The 26063-nt window shown below is 35.2% G+C and overlaps 1 protein-coding gene across 3 annotated transcripts in view; it reads right to left on the bottom strand.

The window, feature by feature from the left end:
• Positions 1-25861, bottom strand: part of LOC149087795 (large proline-rich protein bag6) — a 96606-nt gene extending 70745 nt beyond the window's left edge. For all 3 annotated transcript variants that reach the window (XM_089231709.1, XM_089231710.1, XM_089231711.1), the window contains exons 1-5: positions 25722-25861; positions 11403-11482; positions 5072-5113; positions 2961-3036; positions 491-702 (exon numbers count right to left, since the gene is read on the bottom strand). In XM_089231709.1, the coding sequence (XP_089087835.1) occupies positions 491-702; positions 2961-3036; positions 5072-5113; positions 11403-11462 (390 nt within the window). In that variant the 5' untranslated portion in view covers positions 11463-11482; positions 25722-25861. The remainder of the gene's footprint in view (positions 1-490; positions 703-2960; positions 3037-5071; positions 5114-11402; positions 11483-25721) is intronic.
• Between the last annotated feature and the right edge of the window lie 202 nt (positions 25862-26063).

The following is a 26063-nucleotide window of genomic DNA, read 5'->3' as shown; positions in this document are numbered from 1 at the left end:
TGTAATTGTATGGTGCAAAATGAACAGCACTCAGATCAGCTTTTTTCATGCTTCAAATCAGTGGTTTTCAACCAATGTCTAGCAGCATTTTTGCATGGAGGTTTATGCTATATGTCACATACAAACAAAAAAATTTATATTAAATCATATGCAAAGCTTAAGACATATCCAGGTCAGGGCATGACAAATCCCAGGTGACCGGTCACCATGGCGACTACAAAATTGGTATTGACACCTAAAGTTTTCTATACTTCATTGGTAAATCAGAGTCGAAAAATGACAAAATTTTCTGATTCGATAAAGATGCTTGAGAAGAAGTGCCAGAATAAACAATAAATTCAGGAAATTTTCTTTCTCTTAGAGTAGAAAAAACTATTTTACACAAAGAATGCTTTAATTTTATTATATTCAAATGAGTAAATAAAGAAAAAAAATATATAATTGACAAAAATCAATAATTGAATTAGAGAAAAGAGGGTACAGTAAATACCTGAACATGGGCAGGATCTATGACATCTTGTGGGATGCTAAAAGCTCCAAGCAGAAAACTACTGCCATCTCTCAATGTAGCCTGTCTAGTTGTTCCAGTTGGCAGGGAACCACCAGCAGCATTCGAAGTAGCACTCGATGAACTGTTACCCTGAGCAGATTGAGACTGAGGTGGTGGCCTCTGAACCAAATGGATGACTTTTCCATCTACATCTGTAAATTACACATGTATTTTTACAACTAATTTCTAGATGTTAGAGCTAATTATATTTTTAGTCAGCATTTACACTTTAAATCGAAAATTTTTTTAATTATGAATTTTTATTTGATTACAGTGTGGTGTGCATGTGCACACTTCAGATAAATACATATAACTTGTCTCAAGCAACTGTTCATAAAAGTACCAATAAATTGGCATTTTATAGTTCTTACATAAAATTTTAGTCCTGAAGATGCATTCATGGGAAAATAAAATTAAACGCATCAGAATTATAATGATCTGAACTGAGCTGATCATAAGTGATGATGCCAAAAAAACATGGTATGTATAAATTGTGTACATGCAGCTGTATGTCTTATTTCTTTTTATTTAGATGAATGTACAGCTGTTTATGTGCTCAAATAAGAAATATACATAACTGACATCATAAATATGTTGGGGATACACATTAAGGGCCTCCTCACACTGGGATAATCAAATCGAACCCGAGTAGCTTCAACTTGAGATTCGTGAGATGCCCTTTCTCCCTCACACAATGCTACTAAAAAAATCTCAAAGCTCAGGAAAATGAGTAAAAACAACACAATGTTTACCTTCTTATTTTCCTATACCTCATAAACTGGGATGTAAAAAAAAATATAATCAAATAATGATTCTATAACAGCAATTAAGTTAAACTATCAATAACTGTTATCCTACACTATTATCTTCCCTATAAAAAACGAAGTAGAAAGAAATCATAGGTACATCCATATATTAAAAAGATAGACTATTCACTGTAGACCAATGTTTCCCAACCTGTCTGAAATATGACAGACCACTCGAATCCCGTATTAAAGGAGACATATTTTTTAAACATTTGTCCTGTTTTTTTCAATGATAACTACTTATTTTAATTTGCAATAATTACTAAAGTCATAATATGCAGCGTTTTCAAAAAGTACAAATTAAATTATAATTATGGCAAAAATTATATTCATCTCACATTATTTGTAAGGTTTAAGGTTTTCTTCCATAATTTTGATGACATCTGGCAATTTCCCATATTTTTTAAAATGAAATACCACTATTGAATATGATCATTTGAATATTTTTTTCGTGAAATACTGTACATTTTTGTTAACTGCAATTTGTAGCAGTCCTTTATTCCCACACAATTCAGTAATTTTAGCAGTAATCAGCAAATCACATTTAAAAGAATAAATTGCACTTTCCGGCAAAATATTTAATGCTATCCCATATTTAAGATCACAATTTTCTGCATTCTCTTTGATGATGTATGGTGAACCTAAGTATGAAGGTATGATTTTATTTGAACCTGTATGGATATTACTGATATCAATTACAACGGGCGAATAATTTGATCAAGTCTGCCAACGGACCACCTATGCTATTGTCACCGCCGACCATAAGTTGAGAAATGCTGCTGTAGACTATTTGTTTCGGCGCAGAGCCATCTTAAGAGCATTGTGGACCCTGGGCAAATTGATTTTTCTGACCTCCCCCCCCTTTAACTAGAAACCTATCTACAAATTCATATACCCACTCTTGAATATTTGACCAAGTTTTCATTTTCACGAAGCCCTGGGCTGTGTAATAAATTAACTTCTGACATACCTGCATTAGAGACATCACAATTTAAGGAATGTATGAGCCCTGATGAGCGAGTGATTACCTAGAGGTAAGTCAAATTCATGTAGTAAATATCCATTATTTTCTGCGAGCGATAGTTCTATAAGATGAAGCTTTATTTTGATAACAGCAGGCTATGTTACTGTACCGAGAGAAAAATATAACTTTATCTTGGAGGAGCTATGGAGTTTTCACTATATCCTCCCTATGCACGCATGTGTGTGACCTATATTTATAATAAAAGCATTCCAGTTGAGGGAGATTAGGGGCTGTACTGCATCAGGGAACATTTCTTTTAAAAATACAAGTTAAATCCGAGTGCTCACACCATCGTACAACCCCATGTGCGAGGAGGCCCACACTCACATAACACTTTCAAGCATACATAAATTTGTAATTTCCCAAAGAAATGTTTATGAGTTGCATTTATGGTTTAGTGGTATTAAATGCTGACATTGTTAAAATGAATCAGTTTGTTCAATTTCTCTCCACGCATTACGGTAACGTCTTGCAATAATTTGAAGAAATCATTATATTTATAATGTTAATCAGAGCTCATGTTTTAAACTCGAACATTAACTCACCTCATTAAACTATTGATAACTATAAAAATGCTTACCATATTCAGTCAGCTTCTTGTCATCCTGCAAAACTCTTCCACAAAATATAAGTCTTTGTTTGTCAGCATCAATTCCCTAAACAAAACAATGAATTCTATGAGTCAAAATAATTAAAAAAACACTAGCACACTTTATTATATAAACATTGTGTCAGCATTTTAATTTAATATGCATATTTTGGTGAACTTAATTGCATAATGAGTTCGAGACAATACTTAAGAAATTCAGATTCGACAACCATTTATGAGAAATTTTAACCAAAAATTTAACTTGAAGAAATTTAAACAAGGTTTATTAATGTTCGAAACATCTTTATAAAAAAAATTTATCAGAAAAAAACAAATAAAAAAAATTCAAGAAAAAAAATTTGGCTTACATCAAATAATATTTGGTCACATAATAAACTGTGACCCCCCCCCCCCCAATTCCTTGGGGGGGGGGGGGGAAGACAAAAATTATTCCTGCAACAAATCATTTATAACCCTTGTCAGAGCACAGTCCTGACTGTTCCAAATTCAATTTCTACATCTGTAGAAAGGATGATTAGTGGATGCGACCATAGTACGGAGTACTATTAGTAGGGGCTTCCTTGTACTTATATACAAGGAAGCCCCAAGGCGAAATTTGCAGAAACTTGTAACCTACGCCTCCGAACCATCATTGTCACTGCAGAAAAATCAGGAAGAATTTACGGAAAGTGTAGAAAACACTATCATGGGAATTTTTACAGAAAAACATTTCCAGTCAGCTGAAGGCTCATTGCACAACAATGCAATTAAAAAAAAAAAACCGCGATAGACTTAAATTATTTTTAACTTAAGAAATTAAAAACTATAGAAATTGTTCTACGATTAAACTTAGAAATTTAACAGAAAATGATTCTATTTTCACAAAAAATTCAACCAGAGTACATCTGTTTTCACTTCCTATTTTTCATTTATTTCCTAACCCTTTTCTCATTTCGTCACTTTTCCATGATCGTACACACCTTGAATTTATCGACAGCTTTTGCGTCACAATTCCTGATGGTGAAGACAGATTCCTCATTACTGTTTTTCCAGTGTAATAATATGTTCTTTCGTGAACTTTTCCATTCTGTTACAGGGTGCATGAATGTTTCGTCAAATACAGTCAGTCATGGAAAATTGATGTAATTTAAAAAATAATTAATGTAAGGAATGCATAAATAAAAGTAATAAACTTTTTTTTCGTAAAAAAAAAGCTGGAAAAAGTGATTGAATGTTTTTTTCCATCATTCTTGCAGATGAGCGGCAATTTGCATAGTCTGCTCCTATTTTATACATTGTCAGAAGCCTGAATGCTAAATCCTGGAGATGGGGTCCTAAAAATAATTCTATTTGTGTTTGGCCCCAAGAAATCAAATTACGGGGAGGACAAATGTTATCGAAAAGTTAGCTTCTATTGTGATGCAACTTCAAAGTTTTTTAATAGAAAATTTTGTTTTTGGCACAAGATGACGCAGAATTGAAGAATTTTGGTGTTTTATAACAAAATGTAGCAAACGGCCAGATATTGTAGCAGATTTTCCGACCCCCTCTCTTTTGCATAAGGTTAAATATTTTTTCCTCTGAAGACATCCATTGTGTGTCGAAATGCATTATAAGTTTTTGTATTTTTTGTGTATTTGCGTTACGGGTGGGTGACTTTTTAATATTCTTGGGTAAAGTTTATCTACTCTTCCATAGTATTACTTATACTGCTCCCATAGTAGATAGGTGATCAAAGTGGACTGAGAGAATTGTTTTCACTATATGTTTTACACAAAACTGGTTACAAAATGTTTAATTGTATCACTGAATTCTATTTTTTTTTTCCCAATACAAATAGTTCAAAAATCTATACCGGGGAACAAGTCAAATAACTATAATTGATAATTATGAATGTATATTGTTTATACAATTATCTTTGGTTCTGTTATGTAGATTTCAACACTTATTTCACAATATATATGACGTTTTTATTCTTTTGTGAGCATGGTTCAAAACAAGTTTATTGCGATAAATTGTACTTGAGCAATTAAAAAAAAAACCAATTCAATATGTAAAATTGAAATAAATCAATATACTATATGTATAAGCATTCTATTTACCACTTTTGGAGCAATCTGCACTTTAAATTCTTTGACTGTACTCTATAAGGGAAAAATAAAATAGACGATGCAATATCTACAACATGAAACATATATTTTCATAAAATGACCAGGAAATAAATTTTTTTTTTACCTTCCAAACATTTAAAATATACACATCCATTAATATTTATTACTTTTCTTTCAGCATGACACAATTACTACTTCACCAAACACTAACTCTGGCCATATCGCTATATTGTAATTTACTGCCATTAGTGAGATGGGTTGGAAGCGAAGGCGCTGTCTATCAGTGATTGCCTCGAGTTCGTTAGGGAAAATATCTTATCTATATCCTCCCTTGGGTTCAAACCTGGGACCCTGACAACAACCTTCACAATGGTAGACGAGCATCATACCACCATGCCACTCGGGCACTGTGACACAATTACTGGCAATTGGCATTACTATTGATAATTAAGAAGTACAAAAAACTGGCTATATGTAAAGATGCTGATTTTTTGAAAAGAAAAATTCATCTCGGCCTACACTGGTCTAGAACCCTGGTCTCCCGTATGCTGGGAAAGTACTCTACCACTAAAGTATGAAAACAAATAAGCTCTAAACGGGAATATTCTATCTGTTTTTATAGCTTAGTGGTAGAGCATTCGTCTGGCATATGGGAGACTGGGGTTGGAATTCCTTTGCAGGTAGAGATGAATTTTTCTTTCCAAAAAATCAGAATCTCCACGTGGCCAGTTTTCCATATATCTTGTATTAATAAGTGTAGAGCAATGTTTCTCAACTGCCTGGCCGCAACATCAGTCAAATCAGGCTGTGAATGATTCATTATATTTTTCCCCATTAGTCATGTTTATGACCGGCTCTTCCAAAGGTTGAGAACCACTGGTGTAGAGGACATCTTTCTCTCTCTCTCTATATATATATATTGCATACTGATAATTAAAATACTTAAAAAAACGCATGGGAACAAAAACTGAAGTAATATTCTTTACCAACTTCTCTAAAAATTTAACCTAATTCTTATAGCAGACATATCATATAAATGAAAAAAAAAAACCACCAATCATAGAGATGTGACGTGAGAACATTCTCCTGGATGTAAAAATTAGAGAATAAAATAATAGAGAATATTCTTTTGTCTTAGTTTTTGTTATAAAGAATTTCGGAAACCTTTGAAGATTAAAAAAATTCCTTTTTAAAATTAAGTAAATTTTCAGAAATAAGTCAAAACACAAAAATAAAAAAAAAAGTTGATTGACAAAGAAGAGCCATTCTTATGATCACTTCCATTCTAAAAAAGATAGAGAACTGTGTCATTTACTTCAATAAACTCAATCAACACACTCAAATTTTTTATTACTCACATTTCTTTGCAAGTTGTTCGATTCATACACGTCATTTTCATTTTATTGCTTTAAAGTTTAATATAACTTTAATTTTCTTCTTTCTATTGGCAATTCCTTTATACTGTATGTATGAGGTTCTGAAAACTCTTGCAATTTTAGAATGTAATCTCTGTCAAACTCATTCATATTCTTTTCTACCACATAACAGCATCAATATTTTTTGCAGAGTTTTTATAGCATTTGTCTTTCCAGAAAGTCCAATTTTTCTGGGTATTTGGGTAGTTTTACAAGAATTCCCCCAAAGGGTGAATAAATTTCATTTCATGCACGTCTTTGCTTAACCTCTTATCTACTGATGGTACTTTGAGGTGACAGACATGACCGATGACCGCCCAGAGAGACCATCTTGGGATGGTTTGCGCTCTTTCCCAAAGGGATGGACGGTCTCGGAGAGCTGTGTACCTAACAGTCTTAGTGCATATGTAGTGTTGTGTTTGATTTTTCAGTGCTGCAAACAATATTTCAGAAAGGAAGTGAGTGATGTGTTATGATTGAATTACATTTGTACTGTTTGTAGGTCTGTCGCTCTCTGTGGTGAGACTTTTTAAAAAAGAGATCGGCTCGCATTTGCACCTTGAAGTTGGGAACCACAGAAAACCAACTTCAGCCGACCACCACTGGCGACGGTGGGATTCGAACCCAGGTTCTCGCGAAGCGAGTCCGTCACTATGACCACTCGACCACCATAGCGGCACTTTGAGGTACCAAGTTAGCTAATTTATTATGTACAAACATGCCAAAGATCCAAGGTTTTTCTCACCATTTGCCTTTCTGTGGTTGCCTTTCCTTTACTCTATTCATTTTCAAGCTATTGTGAATAATTAGTCATTTTGAATAGTTCTGTATCCTCTGAGAATGGGGATATTTTTGTATAGTTACATTTGTTTGCAGGAAAATAACAAAATACAGCTTCCCTTCTTTCCCAAAAGCAAATATAATCAATTTACCATTATTTGCTAATATATATATTTTAATTATTCATAGAATAACATATTATAGTAAAAATAAGGTGAAGTTATTTATTGTAACTTCAATATTCTTAGGTATCTTTAAAAAGATTGTTACCAAGATTTTTACATCTATAAAAATAACTAGAGAATATTCTCACCTATTGTACTCGATGAGAATATTCATCATTGATAATTTCTGTCGCACCACAGTCATTTTCTGCACACAAGGGCTAATTAGACCGGGACCTACAATTTATTGCCAATTCCGAAAGGCAGGCTTGTTTTTTATATCCATCAAGAGGTTGGTGTGCTGACCCCTCGATCGGGGACTCCCAGCAGTAGCAATTTTTTCCGTGGTAATGTTGCCGCTTTTGTTGTACTCGTGTCAGGAAAGTTTTCTGACATGGACAAACCAGGTATCAAACTCGTGACACTTTCAAACATCCTCTGGTACTTCAGGCAAGTATCTTATCTACCTGAGCTACCGTGCCCCTCGATGAGAATATTCTCAATTATTTATAAAGAATATTATAATATAAATTACAAATAGGGCTGGTCCGATTAATCTGATTAGTTAATTGATCAATTGTTAATAGCAGTTAAAAATTTTAATTGAGCTAAGTAACTCAATCAATTTGATTAAAATTTTTAATAAAAGTTTGTGAATTAACTCAATTTTTTTGAAAAACCGATTAGATGTCATAAAAATCATGTTCAATACAGAACATCTGGGATAAGTGACCATATGGACAGCTTTTATATAAAAGGAACCAAGCACCATTAAATCAAAACTGAGAAAAAGGTATTTAAATATATCTTTGATTCAGTTATCTTTTCAGTTTGGTAGTTGGTTCAAGTTCACACAGACGGCATCACAGCCTATAAGTCATTTGGTTCTATTTACATAAAAAATCCCACCTCTATCAATAGTTTAGATGTTTGCATATCTCAAAAATGTAAAAAATGGCACTTGGTTCCTTTTATATAAAAGCCGTCTATATTTAAAAATATTTGAATCAATATTTTGATAAAACTAGATTCAATGAAAACTGATGATTTCAGTTTAAAATCGAGTTTGATGGGAGTGTTGATGTTGATTTGAAAATTCTATATCGAACGAGTTTTAAAAGACGACCAAAATTTATTGTCTCCATTATGAATAGTAGTTTTTAGCATTCTTGGAAGCATCATCTCATCTCCACACAAGTACTTTGCGAGAGGAGTTTCTAGGAAAACAAGCAACAGTATAATATCAAAAGTAGTTCCAAAATTATTGGATAATAACCAAAAATAACCGATTCCGATTAAAAAAAAACTAAAAGATCTAAGTAAAGAAATTACAGGTTTGGGTAATTATTTTCAGCATATTAAATTGCTTGAAGTGGGTATGCTCAATTTTTTAACCTATTCCGATATTTGTGTACATCTACCGAATACATGAGTGAAATGAATAAATTATATTTTTATAGCATCTATTATTTAGTTGCAAAAATATTTGATTAAAATGTAATTAATCTATTAAACTTTTTTGAATAACAGATTAAAAATTTATTTAGAATAGTAGTCCTTTTACAGAATATACTTCTCTAACCAATCTACACATCTTTAACGAATCAGAATTATCAAATTGAAGGATAAAAATAGCTGTATACCTAAAAAATTTAATTAAGTTCATACACATCAAACATGAACTTATTTAACAAAAATGTTAGATTTACAAGTTAGTGTAAGAAGTTTAATTAAAGAAGTAAATGTACTTCTTTAATTAAACTGAAAAAAAATTGAAAAAAAATTACAGGGCTACATTAAAATGTCCTGAGGCACCTTTGAAAAACTTCTGAACTCCGAAGTCTCTCCTAAAACCCTCGGGAACAGTTATTTGACTTCAAGTCAATTAACACATTACTATTCGCCTTTTGTGGAAATTGTTTCATACAGAATGAAACAAAAATTCCAAAGGCATCCAAAAAGATACACCTATACAAGGTGCATAGCTAACTTCTCGCTGCGAAAAAAAATTACTGTCGAACCAATGATCCCAGAGGGATACTTCCAATTGGAAAAAAAGTAATCCAAACTCAGATACATCATTCGTGTTGCAAAGGGTTGTATGGTTATTAAAATAAAAATTTTTCATATGGACACCCTGTGCTCCGAAGCTCAATTAGAAAGTTGTTCACCTGTCTCTACTGAGGGGAGAAAAAATACAATGTTTCTAAGTGCAATATCTCAAGATATTTCAATTAAATAAATGGAGAGAAGTTTGGAAAACAAGATAAACGAGGGTGAAAAACATGTTTACCCTCACTTTTTTGATTGGAAGTATGCCTCTAAGATCAACTGTTTGCCAGCAAAATGTGGTATGAAGTGTTAGCTATGCACTCTGTATACATTTCAAATTTCATACAAACACACAATTGAATTTTCCCTAGAAGAAAGATGGGTCTTGATATCAAAATCTAATAAAAGAATGAAAATATATCAAGTGTAATCACTTCATATTCTATTAGAAGTATTCAAATGAGGCTAATTCGAGGCATGTTTGATGATTAGGGTTGATTCTGATGAGAAATTTGATATGCAATTTTTGATGTCAAAGTCATTCAGACTCCTATATGTCAATAAAGGTTTCAGCATTCACCCAGTGATCAATGGTAGTACACGACAGTGTGGACGAAGATTGGTTTAAATGCAATAATTTTTAATTTTTTTTATCAAGGATGGAATCTGTCATCTGCGAAGACAATAGGGTGCTTCACTCAATACATACCATGATAGATTTTTACCATATGCCAGGGTTTGACAAGTCAAAAAATATATTTGAAAAAAATTAGGCACCAGCAAAATTTTAAGGCGACCAAACATTTTTCCCAACAAAACGGGTCCAAAATATGAATTTTTTTTTTTTTTTTTTTTTACTTGCCTGAGACCTCGGGAACCTTTCCCATGCTAGAAGATACGTTGACATAATTACCAATAATTTTGTGCTGTCCCCAAGCCTCAATTCAGTTACCACACATGAAAAAATTAGGCGCCAACATCAACTTTCGAATTTACATTCATATTTTTATATTTCTTCATTCAAAAAAAGGGAATAGAATTTCACTAATTTTTGAAAAGTGCTCGAGTGTCACGCCTCATATCGTGGCGTGACAATTGTGACACGCATGCTGCGGTTTGGCCACCCCTGGTTTATACTTTATAGCACCTCCTCCGCATTGAGGAAGGCCTGCCCTCTGGAAGTTTCCCCCTTTCCAGTTTTTGTACAGCTTACGAATTCAGCCTCTGTGGTGGTTGAGTGGTCATAGTGACGGACTCGCATCACGGGGACCAGGGTTCGAGCCCCACCGTCGCCACAGTGGTGGTCGGGTGAAGTTGGTTTTCTGTGGTTCCCAACTTCGAGGCGCAAATGCGAGCCGATCTCCCCGTTAAAAAGTCTTGCCACAGAGAGCAACAGGCCTACAAACAGTACAAATATTCAGTCACTACACATCACTCACTTCACTTCTGAGATATAGATGGCAGCACTGAAAAATCATACACAACACTAGATACGCACTCAGACTGTTAGGTACACACACTTACAATTCCGGCACAACTCACTAGGTAGTAAATTGCCTATGGCGATAGACCTGAGTTGTGCTCAGTTAAAAAAAAAAAAAAAAACTTACAAATTCTGCTAAGAAGCAAAATTCTATCATGGAGAATTCCTATTGTTATGAGGGGTCGTTGTAACAATGAAATACCAGTGTTAACAGATCATGAAAGGTTAAAACGATTATAAGACGTACTGGAATGAAACTAGGAAATTGTGTCTCATCCTTAGATTCCAATTTACAGATCATAAATATAGAAGGTTTTAAGTGACGATACAAATTTTCTAGTCACCATGGCAACCTAGTACCTGGGATTTGTCAAGCTTTGTTCTTTACATGTTTTAAAATAAGTGAAACAATTTTCTTTAAAACTTACTTCTTCAGGAACATCGAAAGTGTTATTCTGTGAATCTAAAGTTTTCACAGTCACTTGCATTATCTTGCTTTAACTTGGATCTAAAAGGGGAGAAAAAAGCAAAATTAATAAATGTTTAAATTTTTTTAAAATTTTTGCTCATCTTAATGAGATGTTCATTGATAATTTGCTAAATTAGCAAAATTCCTTAAATTTTTTTTGCTTCATTTATCAAGCACTCGTAACCAAAATTACTTGGAATCCAAAGTATGACTGCATCACATGTTTATTCACAACTCTAGCAAGTACTGTTTTGAGACCTTTGTTGATGCGAAGATGAATTCATTAAAGAAAATTCAACTGCCTCTGCTGGGGATCGATCTCACATCTTCTCACATCCCTGATGAGAGAGAGCGTGCTAGACCACTAAGCTCCAAAAATAAAGCGTTTGTGGTGAGATTCGATTTGTATTTTATCTCACAGATAGCGGCACTTGTAAAGCCGACGCCATCCTATTGTCATGCGGAAAATCGCGAGGTAGGCGACCAAACCATCAAGGGAGTAACATGTCGCTCCCGTAGATTTATCATGTTTCTGTTGTAAATAAATTATTATTTTAAGAAATTAATTAATCATCCCAAATCCTTCATTTTATACAAATCATGCAACCCCATACCCAAAGAATGGTGCACGCGGACTTCAAACAAGTTCCAGTTTCTTCATTGCGGCACGAAGCAATCTACGGGCGTTTCTCGCGAGTGAACTTTCACTTTCCGGAACTCGACTTTTCGGGACATCACTTTTCCTGCATTTTCAGCATGGCAGAAGTAAGTGCCGTTGAGATACTACTTTTCAATCACCATGATCCAGCGTAGTGGTACATAATGCATGAAAGTACTTTCGCTCTCTCTGTTCCAAAACCCATAACCGAATCTGTCACAAAGTACAACTATATTGTTGCGCATCTGCCTCTGGAAAGTGCAGCTCTTGTCCGGGACATTCTCGTTAATCCGCCAACAACGGATCCGTACGAAAGGCTGAAATCGGAACTGATTAAACGGTCGAGCGAGTCGTCGTCTACTCAAATTCGAAAGCTCTTAACATGCGGGTCATTGGGAGATCGGAAACCATCCGACATTTTCTGCAAATTGCGACGGCGAGCAGAAACACATGCCGTCTCTGACGAATTGCTGATAGAGCTTTTTCTCCAGCACCTACCGGCATCAACACAGTCCATTCTCACTGCTGTCACTCCACTCGTTCTCGAGAAAGCTGCTCAACTCGCTGACAAAATTCACGAAGTGAACCTTTAGCATGTGAACGCAGTTGAGAAACCACAACAGCCGGATTCCGTCGCGTAACTTTGGGACGAAGTGGCTCAGTTACGCTGCGAGTTGGAAAACGTCCTGCGTTCGCGTAGCAACTCTCGTCAACGTACCTCACGTGCGCGCAGTCCGCATCCACGACCGGAAAACTTCTGCTGGTATCACAACAAATTCGGCAACAACGGCAAAAAGTATGTGTCACTGTGCAAGTTTAAAAAAAACGAGTCGGGCGAGGAGTAATTGCAACATGCTCCTTGCCACAGGCACCTCGTCGCCTTTTTGCCATGGACAGAAATTCAAAAATTCTATTCCTGATTGACACTGGATCCGATGTTTCCATCCTTCCAGCATCACCATCACAACGACACCACTATGAAGCTCTCTGCTGCTAATGCTTCATCCATTAGTGTTTATGGTCAAAAGAGGATGACATTAGACTTCAATCTCCGTCGTAATTTCACTTGGACTTTCTTACTGGCAAATGTTTCCACACCCATCATTGGGGCAGACTTTCTCTTCAACTTTGATCTTGTTCCGGATCTCCGACGACGATGTTTACTGGATAGGACAACAAAACTCAATGCTGACTGTTATCTTCACATTGCTGAAGTTCACACAATCAAAATCATCGAAGGTGACACCATCTATCACAGCCTTCTCAGCCAGTTTCCCGACATCATCAAACCAGGACAACCTGTGAAACACTCTATCGTGCATCATATCGAGACTGTTGGTCCAACTGTGCATGCCAAATCAAGACGTCTGGCTCCTGATCGATTGAAAATCGTGAAGCAAGAATTTCAGCAGATGCTTGACCTTGGCCATTTACGACCATCTAACAGCTGCTACGCATCACCTCTGCACTTGCTCCCAAAAAAGGACAGTGACAAATGGCCTCCAGTTGGTGATTACCGAGCTTTAAATGCACAGACTGTGAAGGACCGGTACAGTGTTCCAAATGTTCTGTACTTCACATCTGAATTGCATGGTAATAAAATCTTTTCTCACATAGATCTCATCAGGACCTATCACCAGATCCCTATACATCCGGAAGATGTCCATAAAAGTGCTATTATCACACCATTTGGGTTATTCGAGAGCACTCAAATGCAATTTGGCCTTTGCAACGCTGCAGCCACATTCCAAAGGTTCATTGACGACGTCACTTGTGCACTTCCATTTGTATATGCCTTTGTTGATCACATACTGGTAGCCTCGAAATCACTAGAAGAGCACACCGAACATCTAAGGTTGTTATTCGAACGTCTGCAAATATATGGCCTCAGAATCAAGCCCTCTAAATGTGTACTTGGTGTAACATCAATTGAATTTTTGGGTTGCAAAGTTTCTGGATCTGGCATCGAGCCTTTGACAGATTGTGTTAATTGCATCCTGAACTTTAATAAGCCAAACACCATCACTCAACTATGACATTTTCTTGGTCTCTTCAACTTTTATCGTCGTTTTCTGCCCAGAGCTGCACACATCTTAACACCTCTCACAAGTTTTTGGAGGGAATAAAAAACAAGAAGAAATCCAAAAAGCTACTCCAACCAAGCCAGCTGATATCCTTCAGTGAACTGATCCAGATGAGCAAGCATTCATCGATGCGAAGTAAGCTTTAGCGGGTGCAACATTACTTCACCATCCAATTCCTGGTGCCAAGCTAAGTCTTTGGGTCGACGCCAGTGATTTAGCAGTCGGTGGTTCGCTAATGCAATCAAATGGAAAAGGATGGGAACCGATTGCATTCCTGTCCATGAAACTGACAAAGAGTCAACAGAAGTTCTCCACTTACGACCGAGAACTGTTAGCAATGTACACTGCTGTCAAAAGATTCCGACACATGCTAGACGGCCATGAATTCACAATTTTCACGGATCAGAAACCTCTCGTCTTTGCCTTCAAGCAAAATCCTGATAAATGCAGCCTACGTCAATGGTGACACCTTGACTTCATCTCACAATTCAGCACTGATGTTCGTCATACTAAAGGTGCAGATAATGTGGTAGCTGACGCTCTTTCAAGAATAGAAATCAACTTGATTTCCAAATCACCATTCCTGGATTTTGACTTTTTTGCAACTGTTCAACGAGAGGATCCTGAATTAAAACAGTTACAGCAAGACAACTCTAGTTCACTGACTTTCAAGTCAATGCCAAGTCCATTTATCGCAGCAGAACTGATATGTGATGTGTCTACAGGCTCACCAAGACCATTTGTTCCAGCCAGCTTCCGCAAGACTATTTTCCATCATTTCCACAATCTTGCTCATGCAGGTGTAACAGCATCTACTCAGCTAATATCTGCAAGATACGTTTGGCCTAACATGAGAAGGAACATCAAAGATCGGGTAAAGTGTTGCAATGAGTGTCAACGCTCAAAGGTTCATAAGCATACCAAAACACCTTTAGGTACCTTTGCAACACCTGATGCCAGATTTTCTCATATTCATATCGATCTGGTAGGACCTCTGCCTCCTTTAGAAGGAAAAACATACTGCTTAACAGTAATTGATCGCTACACCAGATGGCCAGAAGTAATACATATAGCAGACATCACAGCAGACACAGTTTGTTGTGCCTTGTTCGATGGTTGGATTTGCCGTTATGGATGTCCATCAACCATAACAACCGATCAAGGACGGCAGTTCGAATCATCACTCTTCAGAGAACTGATCAACCTGCTTGGCACTAGTAGGATTCGTACCACTGCTTACCATCCACAGGCCAATGGCATGGTCGAACGGTTCCACAGTGTCTTAAAAAGCTCATTGAAGGCACATGAGAATCCAAAGTGGACCGTCACATTGCCAGCCATCTTACTTGGTCTCAGGGCAGTCGTCAAGCCGGATATCAAAGCCTCTATAGTGCAGAGTTAATTTTTGGTACATCTTTGAGATTACCTGCAGATCTCTGCATGGATACACCAGGTCAGCTCTCATCAACATACACATACATACAACAGCTCAGAGAGCGTATGAATAGTATCAAACCATGCAAAACATCAGCTCATGGTCAATCCAAAATTTATGTGCATCCTCAACTGCAAACATGCTCACATGTGTTTCTTCGAATTGACAAGATCACACCACCTTTGACACAACCATATACTGGACCTCATGAAGTGATTTCTCGTAATGAGAAAAAAATCACTACAAATGTAAATGGGAGAAAGACCCGTGTTTCACTTGACAGAGTGAAACCCGCATTTATCTTTAACGATGTCTGCATGGAACTTCACAAAAACAAGCTCGAAGAAAAAAAAAAAATGACACTGTGCCAGTACAACCATATGTCACTAGGTCTGGCAGAAAAGTCAAATTCAATCCTAGGCTAATAACCGAAATTCATTTAATTTCAAATCATAATTTTTTTTTTGCATCACCATAATTCTACATTACATTGTTTTTTTTGCATCTTGTATTTCATGCATCCATTTACATTGTGCATCCGTTATGTCTTGTACGCCTTATTAAATTTTCTGCATTTAATTGTACATTTTGCATCGTATATTTTTAAGTGTATATTTATTGCCCATGATTTTCTGCATCATTTTATTCTGCATTTTATGCATCATTGTATTATGTTTGCACATCTATTACTCTGCATCTTATGATCAATTTTTTGTATCACATTTTCATTTTGGATCTCATTTATCGTTCTCTCACCATGTTCCTTCACTGGGGGGAAACTCATGTGGTGAGATTCGATTTGTATTTTATCGCACAGATGGCGGCACTTGTAAAGCAGACGGCATCCTATTGTCATGCGGAAAATAGTGAGATAGGCGACCAAACCATCAAGCGAGTAACATGTCGCTCCCGTAAATTTATCATGTTTCGTGTTGTAAATAAATTATTATTTTAAGAAATTAACAGGCCTCCCACTCAAAAAATTAGAAAAAGTAGGAAAACGCAGGACTAAAAAGTAGGATGGGGGAGGGTAACCCCCTTAGACAACATAATCATAGCGTAATTGAAAAAAATCCCTAAAAAAATTTGTTTTTTGCAAAAAAAAAAATTTTTTTAATAATTAACTTTTTTTTTTAAAATTAACTTTTTTTCCCCTAGTACTATTTCAGTCAAGCTAAAACAAAATGACAAATGACTTGGTTACAAAACCAATTTTTGGCCAAAACAGTGCACTAGCAACCACAGATAATTCTTTGCTGTCTCTCCTCATATATATTACATTCTTTTTTAGAGTCTTCCAGTGACGAGCTTGTCAACTCTCTTCGACAAGGCACAGCAAATTTCAAAGACATACATTTTTTAAGAATGAAGCACCTTCGAGACCACTTTCGAAAGCACAATGCAAAATGTGTAAATTACAAGATCTGACGTATATAAGGCAAGGTGAACCAGATAGTTTTACTGCGTTGCTCATCATTTTTTAAATTTTTCTGTTTTGTTCACATTTTACTGTTCAATGCCAGTGTAATCATTTTTGACAAATGAAGCACTTTCATTTCTAGCTCTTTGCTGAGCATTGTAAATATTGTTTATGCCCCTTCATGCCTTAAAAATAAAGAAGACAACTGAATGCTATTGGGTAGCAGCAGAATCACCAAACCTAGAATAGGCCTATGTATCCAACTGCTTTGAAATGCAAACTGTTGTTTCACCTATTTGCACCATAATTTTGAATGATGAAAGTTACTGTCCAAGACCACGAAGTAATAAATACAAAATTATTTTTCCATCCAGACAGAAGTTTTTAATGACTACTATACTTGTTGAACCCTCAAACTAAGCAAATGAAAAATTGAATCAATCAAATGGTCCACATACCCACCCCCCCCCCTCTAAATTACCTTAAAAATGATACAATTTCTGCTTTGGCAGAATCATTAATTGCATTCTCCAACATTTGTAATATCTGGCAATATATCAATAATTTCCTGCTCAATTAAAATCAATTACACAAATTTTGTCGATAGGATTTGGTAAAAAAGTAGGACAAAAGTAGAACATTTTACCAAAAGTAGGAAAAGTAGGACGAGTGGGAGCCCTGAATTAATTAATCATCCTGAATACTTCATTTTATACAAATCACGCAACCTCATAACCAAACGTTTAATACTTCATATGAATAGCACAGAGTGACATCTTCAGATAAGTTGCTATCTGGTGGTTCACCAGATGGTGGCAGTGTCAGCAAATGCGAGCTTTGGTCCGAGTTAGGTTTGACTACCCATGTTGCGAGAATCTTTGATCTCTGATCGTACTTCTCGCCAGGGTGACGTAATCTTCGTCACGTCAGCATACACTTTTTTCAGCTACAGCGCTGCACCTATGTGGTGAGGGAAATTCATCATACTATGCAAATTAGCATACATAGCACTTAAAACACTTCAACTTGTATAAGACGACGTAGTTCCCTCTTGCTTCACTAATTTTGTGATTTGATTGTGAGCACTGCTGGTGTGCTCCATCCCTGGAAGCAACCTGCAAAGTCATTGCTGTTGTCTCTGAAAATTTATTAATCAAACTTCTCTTTGAGGACTGTCTCTCCTAGAAGTTGCCTATGCTGAATTATTGTCAGACTCATCATTCCAACCTGACATGTTGGACTAATCTGCTGTTCTAGAATACCCTTGATTCATACTTATCAGACGGAATAGTCATAATGTTGGAAACCTAGGCACACGTCGCAGCCAGGGTTTAAGCTGGATAAAAAATTCCTTTCGCAAAAAAGCAAAAATGGGGGGGGGGGGCGGGGCTTTAACAAAATGCTATAATGCTAATGTAATGATTGATGGTTGGATGTCTACTCGTTGCGTACCTCCTGTATGCATTTTTGCGAAATTAGCTACTATTTTTTTTGCATTTTACAATTTTCTTTCGCATTTTGCGAAAAATGCGACCGTAGCTTAAACCCTGGTCGCAGCTGACAGGATCTTACAATGTCGTCGTCGCTGTTCTTTCTTTGCCACCAACCAGATTCTACGATCGTATCATCGGCAATCGTTCATCGCCGCAGACTCCACCACATGGTCTAGTTATAGCAAATCACTCGGCACCACTAACTAGACCTTACGGAGTCCTTACTGCTGATCACTCTTCGTCCCCAACTCATTCACAAGAGGACATTGCTGGTGGACTTGCCACGGCCGCTTTGAACTCCCAGACTCAAGAAAAGATGAAAATGTTTTCTGTTCAGAATTCTTTGATTATTAGGAAACCAAATAAATTGTTTGGTTCATAGTCTACGTATCTTTGCCTGGTCACAGCGTTATATACAAAAACCCTTAATGCAACTAAAGCATTGCAATGTACAATAGTCCAGTTCAGTGCATAGACAGTGTTTCCCAACCTGTAGTCTGCAGACCCCTAGATACTTTGTAAGGCGGTTTGCGGAATCATTTTCATTTACTACCCATTGTATGAATGACACATTTTGTGCTGTAAAATTGTAATTCACCTTATTTTTTGTGATATGCAAATGACAAAAACCATAGATTTCACATTTTATGTAGGGTGGGCATGTTCCCACAAGGGTGAGGTTAACGCCGCTCCCTCGAGACGATTCTCATTTTTTCCCTCACATTATAAATTCACTGCAGAAGGGCTTGTGAAAAATCTATCCAGGAGATCCACCTAGGGGCCCTGCTGAAGGATGTGGGGAAGGGTGGGGCTGGCAGGGCTTTTGCTCTGGGGGCAACCGTGACAATTCTCATAATTTTTTTTGTTTTTCACATTATGCTACTACATTCTGTAAGTACTCATTTTATTACAGAACAATTAATTCAGACACAACCTGTTTATTTGGTGTTTTCTTCAAAGTAACTACTGGGTCATTCCATGTCAAATCACCCAGCCATGACACCCATAGTCTCAGATTTCAATGATTTTTTTTTTATTTGTTGCATTTACCATCCTTATTAACCGTGTGAAATATTATTTGTATATCTCTAAAACTTTTTGAAAAAAAAAATGTTGAAATTTATCAAAAGCTGATGCAGATGACTTTTCCGAGGCTCAATTTTTAAGCGGCATTGTTTGAGAAAATAAATCATAACTTTTTCAATTTTCAATATATTCAAGTGAAACTTTCACTAAAGTGTTCACAAAAACATACAGAATACGAATAAAAATAATTCATACACTTACATTTGAAATTTACGTGCAAAAAAATTGTGTAAACTTTGTTTTTGTGGAATTTTTCGTTAGAAAAAATATAATTTTTCTAACGTATTTTTAAACCAGAGGCACAGCAGTTACCAAAACAACTTTTATTTTAAATTTCTCCTAAACATATGAAGTAAAATACTAGAGAAAAAAAATAATGGTTTTTTGACCGTTAATATGTTTATTCTGGCTCGCAACACAAAATTCATCAAAATAAGACTGGATCGTTCCGATTTCAAATCATTCAACTAGATACTGAAATGCAACCCATCATCCCGGATTCCAATTATTATTTTTTATTTATTGCTTCTACTATGCTTGTTGGCCATGCAAAGTTTCATGTACGTATCTCAAAAACTTTTTGAGAAAAAAAATGTTTTCTAACCTCACGAATGACGTCTCTTAGGCTAACCCCATTCAAGCAATATTATTTGTGAAAATATATAACTTTGCAAATTTTCAATATATTCAAATGAAATTTCCACTAAAATGCTCACAAAAAATGTAGATTATGACTAGGAAAGAAAATTTAAACCTTTGCATTAAAAAATTAGATTGCAAAAAAATCGTTGAAATTTAATTTTTGATTCTTTTTATAATAAAAACACAATGGCTCACCTTTGCTTTTTCATTTACAAAAGCTCTCCTGCTTTTCGCACAGCATATTCAGTGACATTGAACTCTTCAGATTTTTTTCCTTGTTCCCCTTTCTTAAAGAGATCCCGGAGTTGAAATTTGCAGTTTTTCTCTTGTTGTGATGGTTAAATTGAGTCTTATTTCTAATTAACGTTATCAAAATAATCATATTTGCTTTATGTTTAATATCTTCATTAAGTGTGCTTTGAGATTCATTTTCTGGTAATTCTTCAAAAACTTTACAAACATTTGGTTTTAAAGTGTTACAAGCAGATTCAACTTTTCTTTTGGCATTGTTTGACTGGCACTGTGGAGCTACTCTATGAAGTTTAATTGGTGACTCTTCTATGTTCTGTAGAGATTAATTTATTTCTTCAAGTGCTTCTTGTTTAATAATTGGCCGTTTTTCAAGTTACTTCTCTACATTACTATCACTGTTCATCTCTTCACAGTATTCAGTTTCTTCACCTAATTTATTGTTGTTTATATTCACTGTTCCTACAGGCATGGCATATTTTTTGCCCTGGAATAGATTTTGTACAACCATTTATTTCATTTATACATGAAAAATACAAGTTTACTATCCTTAAACTTTTTGTTATTTTTTTCTTATGACATTTTAAAGGATTAAAGCATGCTTTCGGATATATTTCATACTTTGAGAAAAAAGCTCTATGACACACAGTAGATAAATGTTCAGAACTTGCTCCACTCCTCAATATTGATGTCTGATGGGTCCAATGATGTAATGGGTAACAGATTTTACACTTTTGCATAACACTTTTTATGACAGTCAGATCCAGTTTTTTTCCCAACACTATAAATTTCAGTGTCTTTTCTGACATTTTACTTTTAATTCCAAAATGATATAAAATATTTAGCTCAAATGGAAATTGTATCATAAGAAAAATTTGCTAACCTTGGAGTAGGTTACTTTATGGAGCACATTTTCTGTCTTCAGCAAGATCATAATTGAGACTTGCATCATTTGATCCGGGGGGGGGGGGGGAAGGGGCAGGCAGTTTAGTTCTAACACTTTTGTTTTAGTCTTCCCAATGAAGCAGCAGCAATTACTTTATCATCACCTGCTGGGATGATAAAGTCTTATAATTAAATAAGACACCAGCTGCCCTCTGAAGGACAAAAACCAGTGTGCCATAGTTTATATCTTCACAGAAGCTATTATTATTTTTTACAATCCTCATCACAACAAGAAACATCACATCTTATACATCACCACCAGGCATTATATATATTATGTTTTCAATTCTACTCTCTTCCATCTGCCTCAGCTACAACAATTAGGTTGTAGCTGATAATTATTTCATTCTTTGTGATTTAATGCCTCATATTCTGGCTTTTTATCAGCAATTTTAAATTATTTCTTGGGAAAAATATATATAGACTTGTGTTAAATATTATAATGTAGATTTTTTTCACACAAGTATAACCATTTCATATTTATCATTTACATTAAATATATGTTTATTAAAATATATGCTGTAAAAATCAAAGTAATTAAAAAAATTTAACACTGTTGCGGTAAAATAACTTTATAATTAAGCATGTTGAAAAACTTCGAAAATACATCTATATATATATATATATGATTAATATTATCTGGGTTTATCAAATACAAAATAATTCTTTATGCAAAATTATATCAGATTGCAAAAGTTTGTCTTTGTTGCATCATAAGAAATATTTATACATCAATTAAAAGTGAAATTAATTATTTGGAATTTGAACACTTCTAAGAATCTGAACATGAAGGTTTAATTTGAAAAATTATTTTATTCACCCAAAACCTTTTTTTTTCACCAACCCCCATTTGACACATTACATTAACATTTCTAATTAGTTCATGAATTCATTTAATCCTAGAATTTTAAAATTTATTAATTGTTTTGAATTATTGCATCAACTACTCATGAAACTTAATTTAGTGAATACTGTAATAAATGTATAAGCGTACATGAAAAATAAAATATAAATTTCTTTTTACTAAGCATGAATCATTATATTGAGTCAAAATGTACAAATATAATTAATGTAGGCATATAAGTACATTGTGTTTTGTTACTCAAATGTATTAACTGTCAAAGTAATGTTTACCTTTCTACACTCTTCTAAAAAAAAATTGAAAATTCATGCTGTGCATCCAAAAAAAAGTGTTTAAAAAATTGTGTTAAAAATAAAAAAAATAAAAAAATTAAATTTAAATTACTTTTTTCCTCTAAGGTTTACATTTTGTCTATTCATAATCTGCATTTTTTTGTGAGCATTTTAGTGGAAATTTCATTTGAATATATTGAAAATCTGCAAATTTATGATATATTTTCACAAATAATATTGCTATAATGGGGTTAGCCTAAGAGACGTCATTCGTGAGCTGAAACATTTTTTTTCACAAAAAAAACATTTTTTTTCTCAAAAAGTTTTTGAGATACGTACATGAAACTTTGCATGGTCAACAAGCATGGTAGAAGCAATAAATAAAAAATAATAATTGGAATCCGGGATGATGGGTTGCATTTCAGTATCTAGTTGAATGATTTGAAATCGGAACGATCCAGTCTTATTTTGATGAATTTTGTGTTGCGAGCCAGAATAAACATATTAACGGTCAAAAAACCATTATTTTTTTTCTCTAGTATTTTACTTCATATGTTTAGGAGAAATTTAAAATAAAAGTTGTTTTGGTAACTGCTGTGCCTCTGGTTTAAAAATACGTTAGAAAAATTATATTTTTTCTAACGAAAAATTCCACAAAAACAAAGATTACATAATTTTTTTGCATGTAAATTTCAAATGTAAGTGTATGAATTATTTTTATTCGTATTCTGTATGTTTTTGTGAACACTTTAGTGAAAGTTTCACTTGAATATATTGAAAATTGAAAAAGTTATGATTTATTTTCTCAAACAATGCCGCTTAAAAATTGAGCCTCGGAAAAGTCATCTGCATCAGCTTTTGATAAATTTCAACATTTTTTTTTTCAAAAAGTTTTAGAGATATGCAAATAATATTTCACACGGTTAATAAGGATGGTAAATGCAACAAATAAAAAAAAAATCATTGAAATCTGAGACTATGGGTGTCATTTTGGCATTTTGCCGGGTGGTTTGAAATGGAATGACCCTACTCTGTAGTCATGCATTTTTCGCGATTGCTCATACAACAATGCAAATTTTGAGTGCAAGCCTTTATTTGTCACAGCTTCCAGTGCCTTCGTCACTGCTCTTTTCTGAAACCTGAGAATTGTTATCTCCTTACGCAAATTATTTATCTGAGGAAAAAAGAATAAGTGCCATGAGACAAGATGGGCGGGGGGGGGGGGGGGGGAGTAAGCTGGTTGTGGAAGTATCAGAATGAGATGTTTTGACAGGTAATCTGAAACTAGGAAGGACCTGGGCATCCTTATAAACATCTACATGCTTCTGCGAGATGGAAGTGACCTGATCTTTGAAAGGCCAAGTAGTGGGTGCTCCATCACACAGGTCCCTTCTGGGGTCAGATTACCTGTCAAAACATCACATTCTGATACTTCCCTTAATCAGAGTATTCCCCCTGATCTTGTTCTATCTGACATTTTTTCCAGACGAATAATTCGCTTAGCGGGCAATGATTCTCAGGTTCTGAAGAAGTGCAGTGATGAAAGCACTGGAGGATGAGACAAAAAAAAAAAGAAAAAAGAAGAGGCTTTTGCAATCCGCATTTACGTCTTGCTATGAGCAATTGCAAAAATACATAATTGCATAGGAAGTTACTTCGAAGGAAGCATCAAATAAATAGGCTCCATCTGTATTCATTCTTCCATAATAAAATAAATCTTGGAACTTTTTGAACGTACAGTACTCTTGATAATTCAGCCATACACTAATCTGGCTCGTCGAGCAATGCAGTGTTTTTTTTCGACAATAGAAGAGGAAAACATGGCACAGCATCTCTTTGCACAGAAGTTTATATTATTTAAATGGGCTTTTTCCATTGACTTCAATCCCATGATTCTAGTAATCCGACACACCCTGGTCTGATATGTGCCAGATATTCTAGTAGTATATTCACTATAGAGAGCTCCATGAAAAGTTTATGCCAAGGGCCAGTAAAAATCAAGCCTAGGTGCCCTGCTGCCGAATATGGGGACCATGCTCATTGTGGAGCAAATTGCTCGAAACTAACCAAACACAACGCCACAGACAGCAACAGTCCTACAAACAGTACAAATATTCAGTCATTACACTTCACTTACTTCACTTCTGAGATATAGATAGCAACACTGAAAAATCATACACAACACTAGATACGCACTCAGACTGTTAGGTACACATACTTACACTTCCGGCACAACTCACTAGGTAGTAAATTGCCCATGGCGATAGACCTGAGTTGTGCGCTCAGTATAAAAAAAAAAGCTTTAAAGGAAAGAGGTTCGTTGCCATTGTAGATTTATGGTCTAGCGCTCTTAACTTAGTACGTGAGCGGAAGTGGGATCAATCCCCCCCGTAGAGATAGTTGAATTTTCTTTCTCAAATTTATCATTGCATCTGCCAGATGCTAAAACTTTCCCATAAATAGTGCAGAATGACATCATACTCAGATAGAGGCACAGAAAAAAAACATTGAAGGAAAAAGGGCTGAAAGTTACGTGTTTCCGCATATGAAGGACTCGCACCCGTATGCAAGAGGGGAAGGTGTGTTGCATTGTATACTCATCAATTACTGTGGGGCTCAGACTCCTCGCAAAATTTATTGGGGAGGGGGCTGACTTCAGCTCCCTATGTCCCGGCACCTATATGTGATACTCTCAGATATGACAATTTATGGAATTGAGTATAATAGAGTGAATAACCTTGTATCTCGTACACCGGTGATTAAAATCTCATATGTATATGAAAACATGGGAGGAAAGTTGAGTAGGCAACCTAAAGGTTTCATAAACACCATACCACTTATGATGTCACCAAGGGAAAAAAAATATCGATTGATTTTTCCTAAACCACGATAACAATCGCGATATGTTATCTTCTTTCTTTTAAACCTCACAGCACTAATACGAATCAATGCTCATTATTCACTAAAACGCCACAGCTTTCCTATCACAAAAAACATTTCCCCTAATTACCAGCACTACACCCTATGCAACATTTTTAAATAACCGTTTCTGCAAAAACGTTTATCAGTGACTAAATCGAAAATACAATAAACGAAATTAGGGAAATCGAAAAACGAATTATAAACACATACTTTAACTCGCAATTAGAAAAAAATTTTCTTCTCTTTTATTTTTCTTTCTATTAGCACAGAATAAACCTCCTTCCGCCGTCTTTCCTGAAAAGTGAGTTATTGTTAGTAGTTGTTGTGTTGTTCCTCTGCATGGAAGGGAGAAAAAAGGAAAAAACTTGGGATGGTAGAGGCAAACAAATGAAAATAAACGGGAAAAAAATGTGGATAAATTTTTTTTTCCTAAATAATTGATGTGGAAAAAATAAAATGATCATTTTAATGAAATTTGTTCTTACGGAAAAAAATAATTCAGTAAAAAGACTGGTTTCCCCCCCCCCCCATGACGTTTTTTTTATTGTAATT

The sequence above is a fragment of the Pholcus phalangioides genome, unplaced genomic scaffold (genome assembly GCF_987345545.1).
Source record: "Pholcus phalangioides strain wild (caught in Gottingen) unplaced genomic scaffold, Ppha-v1.0 ptg000004l_1, whole genome shotgun sequence".
Classification (NCBI taxonomy): Eukaryota; Metazoa; Arthropoda; class Arachnida; order Araneae; family Pholcidae; genus Pholcus; species Pholcus phalangioides.
This window is presented reverse-complemented; position numbering and strand designations above follow the sequence as displayed.